This window comes from Monopterus albus, unplaced genomic scaffold, assembly GCF_001952655.1.
Source record: "Monopterus albus unplaced genomic scaffold, M_albus_1.0 scaffold90.1, whole genome shotgun sequence".
In the NCBI taxonomy this organism is placed as follows: Eukaryota; Metazoa; Chordata; class Actinopteri; order Synbranchiformes; family Synbranchidae; genus Monopterus; species Monopterus albus.
This window is the reverse complement of record NW_018127970.1, coordinates 381602-394483: the sequence shown is the minus strand read 5'-3', so window position 1 is coordinate 394483 and position 12882 is coordinate 381602. Positions and strand designations below refer to the sequence as shown.

Below are 12882 nucleotides of genomic sequence, written 5' to 3'. Positions count from 1 at the left end.
CAACAAAAACATTTAGAACAATAGATTTTTATTCTGGCCAGCCTATAGGTCCTTGTAAACCCATGGTCATGTCATTTTTTTTGTTTCCTTCACAAATAAAGAGAGAGAGAGAGAAAGGAAATCAGGCAACCAACTATTCATTAGGCAGTATTGCTGATAACTGACACAGACCTTTTCTGAAGTCTCTGAAGCTGCTTTAAATAAAGAGCTCTTAAATGAAATCTCTCTACTAAATTTCCTATAAGCTCTCTTAAAACACTTTCATGTTAAAATAACCTAAATGCAAATGACAAACGTCCAAACACTTTCTCAGTTGTTTCTTTATACATTAGCACCAAATATACACAAATCTCACTCCTACTAACAAGTAATCTGAAAAACCTATGTTATATTTAATTCCTTTGCAAGTTTTTTGTTCTTTTTTCTGTAAGTGCAACATCAAAAAACTCTTTATACCATGTTAAAACAAAGGTGAAGTGCAAAAATGACCAAAATTAGCAACATATAAGCACATTTTTGTAAGCATATAATGATGTTAGGTCACTTACTAAATACAAAGTGCAAGCAGCATGATATTTTTGTTTGCGAATACAACATCAGTTCTATGTAGGTAGCATTAGTGCAAACAAGCTCTATCTAAAGCAGCACTGATTTCCAAAGAGGCAAACTACTGTACTTCACATTCTATTGCAGTTTTCAAGCAGCATCATAAACACCCAATGAAAACAACACAGAGCCAACCAAGTGAGACCGACTGGGAAGATCTCCATCTTTACCATATGCAAATTATTATGTTTGGGTATGAGACCATCAGAAAAGAATATTGAATTTTCCTACTGATTTACTTTCAGCCAAACACATTTGACTATATTTGGCACACCTATACTGTACTCACTACACCATTACTGACAATTTGAGCCATTGTAAAGGGAGGGAGAAAAAACATTTGACAGTGTTTAATTTCACACATGGAAAATTAACACATTGTAAAATTATCATGATTTGCAGTGGCCAAAAATATGAATGACTAAGTTCATTGCACCACTTCATAGAAGTAACACAGATAGAAAATATACAAACTATGGCTATCTGTACCCAGCTATTCATGTTGCTATTACAAACTCAATATATTCTTCAAATGCATGTTCAGCAACTAAAACATAATGTATATGAGATTTTACTAACAAAACAGAAGAATTTGAACAAACTGGATTTAAATGAAGATGAAACAAAGACATTGAAACCCAAATAACAATAAACTTGATACTCATAAGAAACACAATTCATTGACTGCACTTAAATACTTAAAATAGTACAGTGTTTGGTTCAGATAGGGTATGGCTTACGGAAATTTTATCTGCAATTTTGAATGCCAGTCTACTTCAAGATATTTACTTTTTTTTGGACGCATCATAAATGCTGTCCCATTAAATTTAGCGGGAAAGTGTCCACACCTTTGACTCATATAATATAGTTTACCTTTTGTTTATCCAAGAAAGTTTGACATATGACATTAGGTTGTGTATCATTTATTCCAGTAATTAATATTTGAATAATAAATAAAATTAGCTTGAAAGCATTCAACATATCAACTAGGCCTTATGAATTAAGAGCATAACTTCATCCTCACTGACCTAGACTGACTCTGCCCTGACTGTAAATTATCAGCATGTGCAAGACCAACTTGTATATTAATTTCCTCTTTAAAAAACAGAACCGCCACAACACTGACATTTTCTTAGCCCCACATCACAGGTTGGACAGTAACGCCACTGTGGCTTCTTTTCAATTTGTTTACAACAACACAAAACAACTTTTTCACTTCAGCCTTTGAGTCACATTGGCCAAGGCAACAGCAAATGCCTGTACTGCTGAGAAAGGATACTGGAAATCTAAAATATATGCATTCCCATCTATTCGCCCAAACTGCATGACCTAAAAAAAGACAAAAGAAAAAGAGAGTTCAAAAAGTGCATAATAATATAACCAGCATGTCAACAATTTGAGCTGATTCATCTAGGGCTGCAGCTAATTAATATTTTCATTGCTGACATGTCTATTTTTTATTTGACTGAGTTTTATAAAATGTCATAAAATAGTGAAAAATGCTGATCACAATTTCAAGGTGAGCTTTTTGCTAATTGTGTATTTGTCTCACCAACAGTCCAATATTCAGTGCTATCATATATGGCACAGAATAGCAGCAAATCACCACATTTGAAAAACAGAAACGAGTGAATGTTTAGTTTTGCTATGAAATTGTGACTCAAGGAATTTACCAGAATATTGTAGATTATATCTTCTGCCAAACTAACTAACGTCAACTGACTAATGTGTTCAGCTCTGAATTAAGATTTCTGATAACATTACCTGTCTACCGTCCAGCTCGATCTGAAAATTCTTTGCTGACTCCTGTGTGACTCGTCCTCCAAAGTCCAGCTGATAGACCTGGGTGGCTTCGTTCCATAATGGTTGTTTATTGGCCATAACATAGACAAACCCTTGGCTGCCCAAGCTACGGTCTTCTCTTTCATTCGCCTTGCGGCATTTAATCTCCTCCAGCTCACTCGCCATACGCAGGCTACGCTTGTTCTTCCAGCTCTTCTTACTACTCTGGTTCTGGTTCATGAGCTCATCACCACTAATGAACAGCTCTGGCTCACTCTCTGAACTATCCTGGAACTCATTTGTGGTCCTGCTCATCTTCTTGGTTTTATTGAGTTGCTCTCTCTGTCCCTTGGGCTTTTTCTTCTCTCTACTGCCAAGCCTTGGGCTGGAAATGAGGGTGTTAAAATCAGAGAGTGCACGCCCATCCTTTCTGGATTTGCCCTCAGAGACAGTGGGCATGTTGGCCTCCTCGGCTCTACTGTCCAGTCTTTTACGGCTCTTCTTGTTGAATCGCTCTGACTCCTGTGGCACAGGACTTTCATTCAGAGATGATGGCTCTGGAAAGTTGTTGGCAGACTCTGCTAGATCCTCTGTAGCACTTTTGGATGGTGGTAGCTCAGTAGGTGGAGGAGGAGGGGGGAGAGGGGGCGGTGGAGGGGGAGCAGTTGGAGGTGGTGGGGAGAGAATTGGCTTCTCTAAAATCTGATGAGTTTTGGTAGGGAGGGGAGGTGCTGGAGGGTCTTGCATGGGTGGTGGGCATGGGTAGGGGTTCCAGGGGTGAAGGCTGACAGGGTGCAGCTGGAGTCCAGCACATGAGCTGGCTCCTGGATACATTGGAGGGAGAGGACAGCAAGCCAAGTTAGCAAGATTCGGAGGGTAACCTGGAGGCAAGACCAAACTGGGATCCTGCTGAGCAAAAGGGACTGGACCAACCACTTCATTTGGAGAGCACTGTGGTGGAGGGTTCTGTAAGGTCTGAAGTGGGGGTCCACTGTGAGACACACCCGGAGGAAAAGGAGATAGGGATATCTGGTACCCTGATGGAAAAGTAAGAGTGCTTGTGCTCGGACTGGTTGGAGGTTTAGTCGTGAGGACAAAAGGAAGTCGGGTCATATCCAAGTGCTGAGTTTGACTGATGATGATCGGAGGTGGTTTATGAGGTCCCAGTGGGGGAGCTAACATTGTTTGCTCTGGGGTGAGCCAGAACTCCTCTGTGGCGGAGGTGTCCCACTGGTAAGGCGGAGGGCGTTTAACTGTCAAACTCACATCACCAAGCGTTAACTGACGCACAGATTTTTCAAGGTGACACTGCTGGTTTAAAGTCTCATCCTCTGTAAAGGCAGAGTTAACATACACTGTTCTGTCTCGGCTTTTATCAACAGCACCCAGCAGACTGTAAGATGACTGGGAGGCCAGGGGTGAGGCACTTTTGGAGTGCACGATAATAGTACTGTGATGTGCACCTTTGCCCGGTGGGAAGTCCTGTCTCACCACTGTGCCACCTGCAATACCACTACTTGTAGTTCCCCCTCCAGTGACACTGACACTGGTGCTGCTGCTATTACTGCTACACTGTGTGCATGTGTACAGTGCAGTGGGCACCCTCTGCTGGTAGCTAAGAGGTAGTGCACTGTTCATTTTTGCCTTGGTGGGAAGGGTTCTTGAGCTTTCCATCAGCTGTGGCACTTTAAGTCCCACATCTCTGCGGTCATGGCGTAGAGTGGCATGCATCAGACTGCTATCAATTCTCTGGGGGGGAGGAAGTGTTGCAGTTAGTGGCTGATTGGCCGGATCAGGGTAGGGTGGAGGGTCTCCACTTGGTATTGAGTATCGAGGGACAGAAAGACGACTCAGTGTCGCTGAGCTGTATGGAAGCTGAATTTTTTTACTCTCAGAGGAAGTAACTTTGAGTGTAGCTGAGCCCCCGATGCCATGCACAGTATATGCATTTTGGTTGCGAATGAGGCGCCTGCGTGGTCGACAAACCTCCTCCACATTGCCACTGCTGTCAAAGGTTGTGATCCTTTCATACCCCAGAGGAGTTGGGTACTGTAAGGTGACAGAGTTAAGCAAAAACTCATCTTTCTTAAGACAGGGGTCAGGAGCCAGGACACTCGGCTTGTCACAGTTTGTGACAAGAGTTTGAGGTGTAGCAGCAGCTGTAGCCACTGCTGCAGACACCACGGTCCCTGGGTACGGGGGAGGAGGATTCACCTTCCTCATCTGAATCTCCACAGACCCATCTCTGTCATTTAAGGAGGGAGGTAAAGTTCGTGGCAGAGTTGGCTTCAGAGTGTGTCCATGCTCACCCCTGTCTAACCCAGGCTCAGTGGTCAGTGGAGGAATTTGAGGCAGAAGATGAAGCTGTTGTAAGGAAATAGTTGGATAGCCAGATGGAGGAGGGGGCAGTGACATCTGTATCTTCAGCTGCTGCTGCATTTGTTGGTGCTGCCTCTGCATCTGTTGATGTTGCTGCTGGATCTGCTGATGCTGTTGCTGGAGCTGCTGCTGCTGCTGCCTCATCTCCTGGATCTGTTGCCTGATTTGTTGCTGTTGCTGTTGCATCTGTTGCTGCTGTTGCTGCATCTGCTCATGCTGCAGCTGCATCTGTTGCTGCTGATGTTGGATTTGCTGTTGATGTTGAAATTGCTGGTTTGTTACTTGATGTTGAGTTTGCTGCATTTGTTGGTGTTGCTGAACCTGGTGTTGTTGGTGTTGTTGCTGCTGTTGTTGTAGCGTCTGTTGGTGGTGCAGTTGCTGTAGCTGTTGATGTTGCTGCTGTAATTGCTGTTGTTGCTGCTGTAATTGCTGTTGTTGCTGCTGTGACTGGGACTGATGGTGGTGTTGCTGTTGCTGATGATGATGATGCATTTTCTGCTGCTGCTGCTGTGTCTGCATTTGTTGTGACTGTTGTGACTGTTTCGATGGTTGTTGGTGAGGCTGCTGTGAATGAGACCGCTGTGGGTGAGGCTGCGGTGGGAGATGGTGAGGTGGAGGTGGGGGTGGTAGAGTTCCAGGCAGAAGAGCTCCCATCTCTAGCCCGCTGAAGATCACCTGACCAGGATTTGAGTATCTAGTTGGCACGGGGTATGATGTTGCAACCGCATCTTGGCCATGATCAGTGACGGGGACAGAAGCTGCTGCTGCAGCTGCTGCTGCTGCAGTGGCTGTAGGGTTGGTCAGGACATCAAGCTGAATGTTCTGATTGGCCAGCAGAGACTGAACCAGGCCAATACTCTGAGTCGGGGACATGGCCTGAGCTGGGCTGTGGATAGGAGCAATGGGAATGTTGACTGTGCAGGGAGGATTGTCTCCTGCCACTCCAGATGGCCCCATCACTTTATAAACACACACACATAAAAACTAAGTTACTTTGCACAAAAAGGCAGAAGACAGTGAATCAGATGCATTAAAAATAAATCTGATTACAGTGCTTTCTAAATAAATCTGAACCAAAAATTTAATCACACCTGGTAAGTCATCCTCATCTTCACTGAACACATTGGGGTTGAACACAGGCAAGCTCATAAAGTCATGTGAAATCTTTCGCACTTCTGGAAGGTAAATTGTCATCTGTCTTGGTTGCAAATGAAGCAAACTGGTCTTATAGATGACTGAAAAACAGGAGGATTGAGAAAGAAAAACATTCAAAAGAATGTTCAGTTTATTGGATTTAAGTAATGTGTATGTGTGGCTTTTTCGCCGTTTACCTGCACCAAGATTGGTAGGAAGGAACGACGCTAGTCCAACAATTTTGAACTTTGTTCCCCAAATGTTGGATGTGACTTGAGCAAGGTAGTTGTGCTGTGAAGCAATGAAAATGGAAGATGCACAAACAATTTATCAGGGGTTGACATGAGCCTACAGATGTGATATGAAGATCCTTTTGTGACACTACAGCTACTAACTGACATTTTTTTATTATAATTTTATCATGAAAATTTATTATTTTGACAAATAAGACAGATTTCTAGTGCAGTTACTGTACTAGAGCATCATTAGGAGACAATCCAGATGAATCTTTCTATACTGTACCTCTGTGATCCCATCCATAGAAAATTCTCGACGGGTTAGACTTGGTGATCGAACTGGAGGCTTCTTAGTTGGCAACCGTGGCGACCGTTGGCCTTCCTGATTTGCTCGTGAAAGTTTGGGAGATTTTCTTGATTCTATGTTTATCCTTTGAAACAAAGAGGTAAATTTTATAGTTATATTTTCTTTGAAATATGAGCATAAGCATTGGGAAACAAATGCAACAGAATTTCTGCAAATGCTCTGTGGCTCAGGCCTGTGTAATGTGTTTAATGTTGGACATGTCAAGTTTAGGTGACCTGTTTCCTCGGGATAACTTTGGTGACTTCTTCCCGACCCACTCATCGCTCAACTCAATGTCACTGGAGTCAGAGCAGTTACAGCTGTCAGTGTATGAGATCATGGGATTCACACACACCTCCTCTAAAAAAAGCACAAACCAGCAGAGGTGAGTTTAAACTGAGCCTTAATACGTACTAACATGGCACTGAACTGCCCCAGGGTAAAGAACATTGTCGATTAAAATCAACGAAATGTTTGAGCAGTCAGGCCGCTGCAGTCAGGCCATGACACAGACTACTCCTTCATCAGGCCTCAGAGAAGAATGGTCATCACCAGAGTCCATATTTGTTCTTACTCAAAGTGAATGATGGGCACACAGTAGGAATTTTGTTATTTCAAAATGGAGCACAAGTGTGAAAAGAAGAACTCAGTGCAGATTTAACTTCAAAATGACAAGGAACACGATTTCTGACCTTTGGGCAGGCCTGCTAGCAAGTCTACTAGAAAGAGCGTTTGGGGAAACAGCGGTACTCATCCTGTCGACAGCTAGAAAAGATGATTGATACCACTCTCTTATCTGTGCTTTAGATAAGGAGCTAAGACCAAGTGATTTAGGCCCAAGAGAGTTTATTACCATAAAGACTGGAAGGCAGGGGAAAAGGTTAGCTACAAAATAAATGTTAGGTACAGTGAAATAAAAACTATTTTCCAAGTTCTAATCTTGTATCTCTGTGTTAACTACTCATCTATCTCTCAGTTGACATCAAAAAACTTTTCGTTTGTTTTTAGGATGACCCTTGGGGCAAAATAGTTGGGAAGGTTTTGTTGCTTTCTAATTTGAGTAACGTGACTAAACCCACCTGCTTTGCTATCTGTTTTTGGATCCATAATGACAAACTCGGGCCGTAGTTTACTGATGCGCCTTCCTTTGAGAATAGGCACAAGCCCTCCTAAATATTCTAGGTAGAGAGTGTAGCAGGGTCCTCCTGCCTCAGGGCTGTCCTCTGCTCGCTTCATGGTGCAGTGCAGCCTCTCGTTCCCAGCTGTGGGATAGCTGACAAAGTCACGGATGTTGTTGGGGTCAGGGATTGGGGGCTAAAACAAAGAGAGGAAAGGGCTGTAGGATTACTGGACATCCAAAAGAAAGCATGTCACTGTCAGTGCTTTTGCTTTATCATAATGCAACAAAGTCGGTGAGGAGCTGTCTGCGATTGCTTCTGTGCTGTATGTTGATCAGGGATCAGTGCACCTTGATGGTGGGTATGAAAGCAGTGGTGACATAAGAGCAGAGCAGCGAGGGAATGTTCAGCTTCCCCACATCTTTCTCCTCTCGCAGGGCGCTGGCGATGCCCTGCTGACATAAAAGCTGGAGGCTGGCCACTCTGTGCTCCACACGCACCACATACAGTGCCGGCCCACATGCAAGGAACAGACGAGAATCTCTGTGACCCCAACAGATGGTGGTGATGGGTCTCTGAAAAACAGCCATTCACAAAAAAAAAAAGAATTCCTGCAGTTATGAACCCTGGGCTCTCAGATGTTTCTCTCATTTCTCCAAAAGTTGTCTCTTTGTTGCACAGGATCACTTACCAAAAACCAACATCCTCGAGAACACAATCCCTCCGTGAAGATCAAAGTATGTGTCCTGTTTATAACTTTAATCCCAAACAATAAACTGTGTGAACATATAAATGTCTGTCATAAAATGCACTATCGAAATAACTTTCCACATTGTCTGTTTGTTCGTTAATCTCTGACTTACAACGAGACACACACTGATCCTGATCTGACTCCAGAAACACACAAATTTTGACGGCTCATATGAATGTGTGTGTGTGTGAAGGTACAGACAGGATCAGTCTGGCAGCGCTGCAACTATTCTAATAATCGTTTAGAGCTTTGTGACGCCATTTCTCACTATTGTTTCACAAGCCAGTCAGTCGATTAATGGAGAAAATAATCAGCAGTTTAATCCCTAATGAAAATAATCCGTGGTTGCACTTCTGCTGCTGGTACTAACATGCAAACTAACATGCTTTAGTAATATAACATGTTATATGTATGTATTTATTTATTTACCATGTTTAGAATTCTGTTTTTTAGTGTTAATCTAATGCTGCAATCCCAAAGAAAGACCACTTTGACCCAATACCCTGCTAAAAATAATACTCATTCAACAGCGTTTCATGTCAGAAAAAATCTGCTGGTTATTGTGATGTTAATTTTACTCCATATTTCCCAAAGAAACATCTACTGAATGCTTCAGCTGACACAGCACCTACCTGTGCAGGTGTTTCCAATGTGTAGATGTGTTCTCCTTGTACATTATAGAACTTAACAAGGGCATTTCTCATGATGGACACGCAGGCAGAGTCGGCAGGAAGCCCGTGTCTGTCCATGCCTGCCACAGCCAGCAGGTCTCCCTGCGAGCACCACTGGGTCTCAACATCTGTACAAAAATCATGTGTGTCATGGGCCAGTCATTCACTGTAAGTGTACTTGTAACAATCACAGGAGTTTTTTTACCTTTCAGCCCTGAGCGAATTATGGCTGGAGAGAGGTCATCATAGTTGTTCATTAAACTGATATCTCCTGACAAGAAGGTGACTGTCAACAGAGGCTTGACTCTCCGCACTTGGAATAAAAAAGGAAATTGAGTACATTATTGTACAGGCAACACAAAATAGCAAGCAGCACTGGGGGCATGTGTTTGTACCTAGAGGCAGAACGTTGTCATCAGAGTCGGTGTCGCTCTCTGTACTGTCTTCAACCAGGAAATCAGGGCAATTCCAGGACATGCTCACGATCCCATCAGACTCGTGTAACAGAACATGAGCAAGCATCCGTCCATGACAGTCCATCACTATCACCTGACCATCTGCTGTACCAAACAACACCTGAGAGGGTATAGTACATAAAACTTTAATAGATTACATGAGTAATAACCACAGGAGCATACTTGGCCTGAAAGTGCTGCCAATTTGAAGTTCAGATCCAGTTTTTAAGGTTTTATAAGAGAAATAAAGATCATTCTGTAAGTAATTTGTGCAAGTTTAGTCAGATGTGTACCTGCTGATCATCAGGTGTCCAAATGCCACAGGTGATTTGACTCTCCAAGTTAATCTCAGAGGACCAGTGTCTTTGTCCGCTGACCGAGCCGACTAACACAAAACCATCCCTGTACGCGATGAGGGCTTGAGTGCCATCATGTGACCATGTAAAGTCACTCACCTATATTTTTTAGAGGGTATATGAATGTGTTATTACAATGGCACAAGCAAACATGTAAGTTATTCCCAGGGCTCTTGGTGCTCACCTGGGCTCCTCTGTCATTCACTAACTCCACAGACCATCTTCCTTCATACTGGATCCATACAAAAATCCCTCCTTCCATATCACAGGTGGCCAGCTTCTGAAAGGGTTCATTCCAACGCACCAGGACAACCTGCACAAAGACAAAACACTGTTACTATATTTCACAAGCACAGGTGGCTGTCGGCACTGTTTCATATCCAGCATGAGCACAATGCTAAGAAAGCATTTTAGACTGAATGTGGTTTCACATCCCATTGCAGGTGGAAGGAAAGTTGGCATACAGAGTAGTTACAAGACAAGTAATTAATGATAGTATAGTGCATTGTATGTATAAATGGTATGTCTGTTTTAATTGCTGTATCTTCTCTGAATCCCATTTTACTGACTGCTGTCCTCAAGCCAAGTTGCCCCTTTGTGGACAGTAAAACTTTACTCCACAGTACCAGACAATGCATATGTTACAGGGTGCATGTTTTATACATCTGAGTTCACATTCTCGTTTTACTCACCTCATATTTACTGTGAGGTTTTTATGCAACATTTCCTTATTCCACGTATATTTATTTTGTCTTAGCGTACTTTTGTTCAATTCTGTTCAGTTCTGTGATATGCCAGATTTGTTCATGTTATTTATTTACCTATTTCCTTTCATATAAATAGTTAAAATGCATTTCTAATTAACCTCTATTTGCTTTACAGTCATGTAGATCCAAATGTCTTCATTTGTCCTAATATTAGATGCTGCTGGACCAATTCAATTTCCCTATGGAGAAAGCGTCTTATCAAAGACAGTGAATATTGATGTTTAGATCAGCATGGAGGATTCTCTAAAAGTGGCCCTGATCTCTTGTAAATATATGTCAGTGTATTGTGTTGTCTGAAATTATTCTGGGTGGCAAGAAGACTACATACTATATTCTTTAAAGAAAAATGCACTGCAACAGAGATAGGGATAATGCTAAAGGCCACACCTCACTGTTATGTCCTCGCAGGTTAAAATTGATTCTCTGAGGTGTACTTCTGTCCCTCCTGCAGTGACTCGATGTAAACGTCACCCCAACAACTCCTCTCCCGTTCCCCGTGGCAAGCCAGCCCTCCTCATAGTACCGCCTGCGACACACTGGCTTGTCCTTCTCGCTTTTAGGGACCCGGCCTTTCCACGAGAGGCAGAGGATGTTGGAGTCGCTGCAGAGGATGGGACCATGTTCCACGGCAGCCAACATCCCTACTGACTGACCAGGCTGGTTAAGCAGAGGAAGTTTATACAACTTTTTTGATCTTATAGTAAAACTGGATATAATGTACAGTTTGTGTCTGTGTGCGGCCCTACAAACATACACTTAAAACTGGATTTTTACAGATGCTCACATAACTTGCCTGTTGTTTCTCGGGTAGCAAAAATGGGGAATAACATTATTTGGTGAAAAACTGAACGTTAGAGAGAAACCCACCCTGACAAAGTAATGACCAATGACGTTGTATAGTACAATCAGTGCCTATCAACTGTATATAGAAACCTTTCATATTTAACAAGAAAAGACGTGTTTACTGACATTTTACTAATTCACAAACTAGGTTCTGAAACAAGGGGCTCACAGGCTCTTTGCTTGGCATATTCAATCCTAATGAGTTTCGTTTGAGTGAACAGACTTTGCACAAATATGAGTGAATCACTAAATGCCCCCTTACACCAGTAAAATCACCAAAGCTATGGCTCATAATGTTCTATTATTCACTGTCTATGGAGCTGCTCCAGGACTTGTCTGTAGATGACATCACCACAGTGTAGATTTTATTTATTCAAATTCACAAACTAAAAATGAAATGACTGAACAAAGGAAAATATCCTGTGAATTCCATATTAGGCTGGATTTTCCCATTAATGGCAAACCCTTACTGAAATATCACTTCCCCAGTCCTGTCTTTGTTCATTAAACATACAAGTTTGTCCTTTTATTTCCCCTTAATTAGCTTCAAGGTAATTAAATCAACTATCTGAGTGTATCACATAGTCACTATCCTCATATTATGTCTCTTTATTGAAGCCACATTATGACTAAAACAGTCAAGCCCAGGTTTGTATGGCTGCACCATTCTATCAAATAGAAAGCATTAATATATGTTGTGCATCATATTATGCACGTTTCACTTTAGTATCTTTGCAAACGTTTTAAAATCTCCATGGCAATTTAAAATAATGTTCTGTGACAATAGTGTTTGGCTGCATCGCATAAAAGTAATTGAGGTTTAGCCCATGGGTTTAAGAATGAACTGTAAAAAATTGTGGGCGAAACAATTAAAAGGCCATATAACCTTACAGTGAGACTAGTTTCAGATATGAAAGCAACATACCTCATGGTTCCTGGACATGTTGAGTCAAAATTCCTCTACTGAAGGTGTCCATATTGCCATTCAGGTGATGCACTGAAGGGTGATGGCTGCTGTGCTCTTGCTACTTACAATACAACCTATGGGAAATTACAACGCATCATACAGCCAGATGTTGTCTAGCTCTGTATTCATTGAAATCAAGCAGCTCAGCATTAGACTTTGCCGTGTAATGATGTGAGGCTTTGATCCCAGTGGCCCATCCCAAGTCTCCCAGATGTGGTTCTGTAGAGTTGTGCAGTCCTGTTGCAAATGAGGAGGAACAATGAATAAAAACGTTGTTCAACAAGTAAAGGCTTTCTAAGAAAGAAAGATCAGTTTTGTGAATAGCTGCTTTCTTATTCAGTGCCTTAACCTTGAAATTCAGTTTTTTTTTCTCAGTCTCTATGCAACAGCAACACTGCATTGGGTATCAGGGCACTGGCAGTCTCCATGGGTACTGATACTGTCCGTTTTCCCTATTTTAAGGTCAAACAC

The 12882-nt window shown here is 42.3% G+C and overlaps 1 protein-coding gene across 1 annotated transcript; it reads right to left on the bottom strand.

Annotated features, from left to right (window-relative positions):
- Positions 1–17: 17 nt before the first annotated feature.
- Positions 18–12648, bottom strand: tulp4b (TUB like protein 4b). Its single transcript, XM_020607954.1, has 15 exons — positions 12370–12648; positions 10989–11258; positions 10019–10147; positions 9772–9933; positions 9419–9599; positions 9229–9336; positions 8985–9151; positions 7952–8176; positions 7563–7797; positions 6720–6843; positions 6424–6568; positions 6099–6192; positions 5859–6002; positions 2371–5726; positions 18–1935 (listed from the first exon to the last, which is right to left on the bottom strand). The coding sequence occupies exons 1-15, from the start codon at positions 12385–12387 to the stop codon at positions 1819–1821; spliced, it is 5475 nt and encodes a 1824-aa protein (XP_020463610.1). The 5' UTR covers positions 12388–12648; the 3' UTR covers positions 18–1818.
- Positions 12649–12882: the final 234 nt, after the last annotated feature.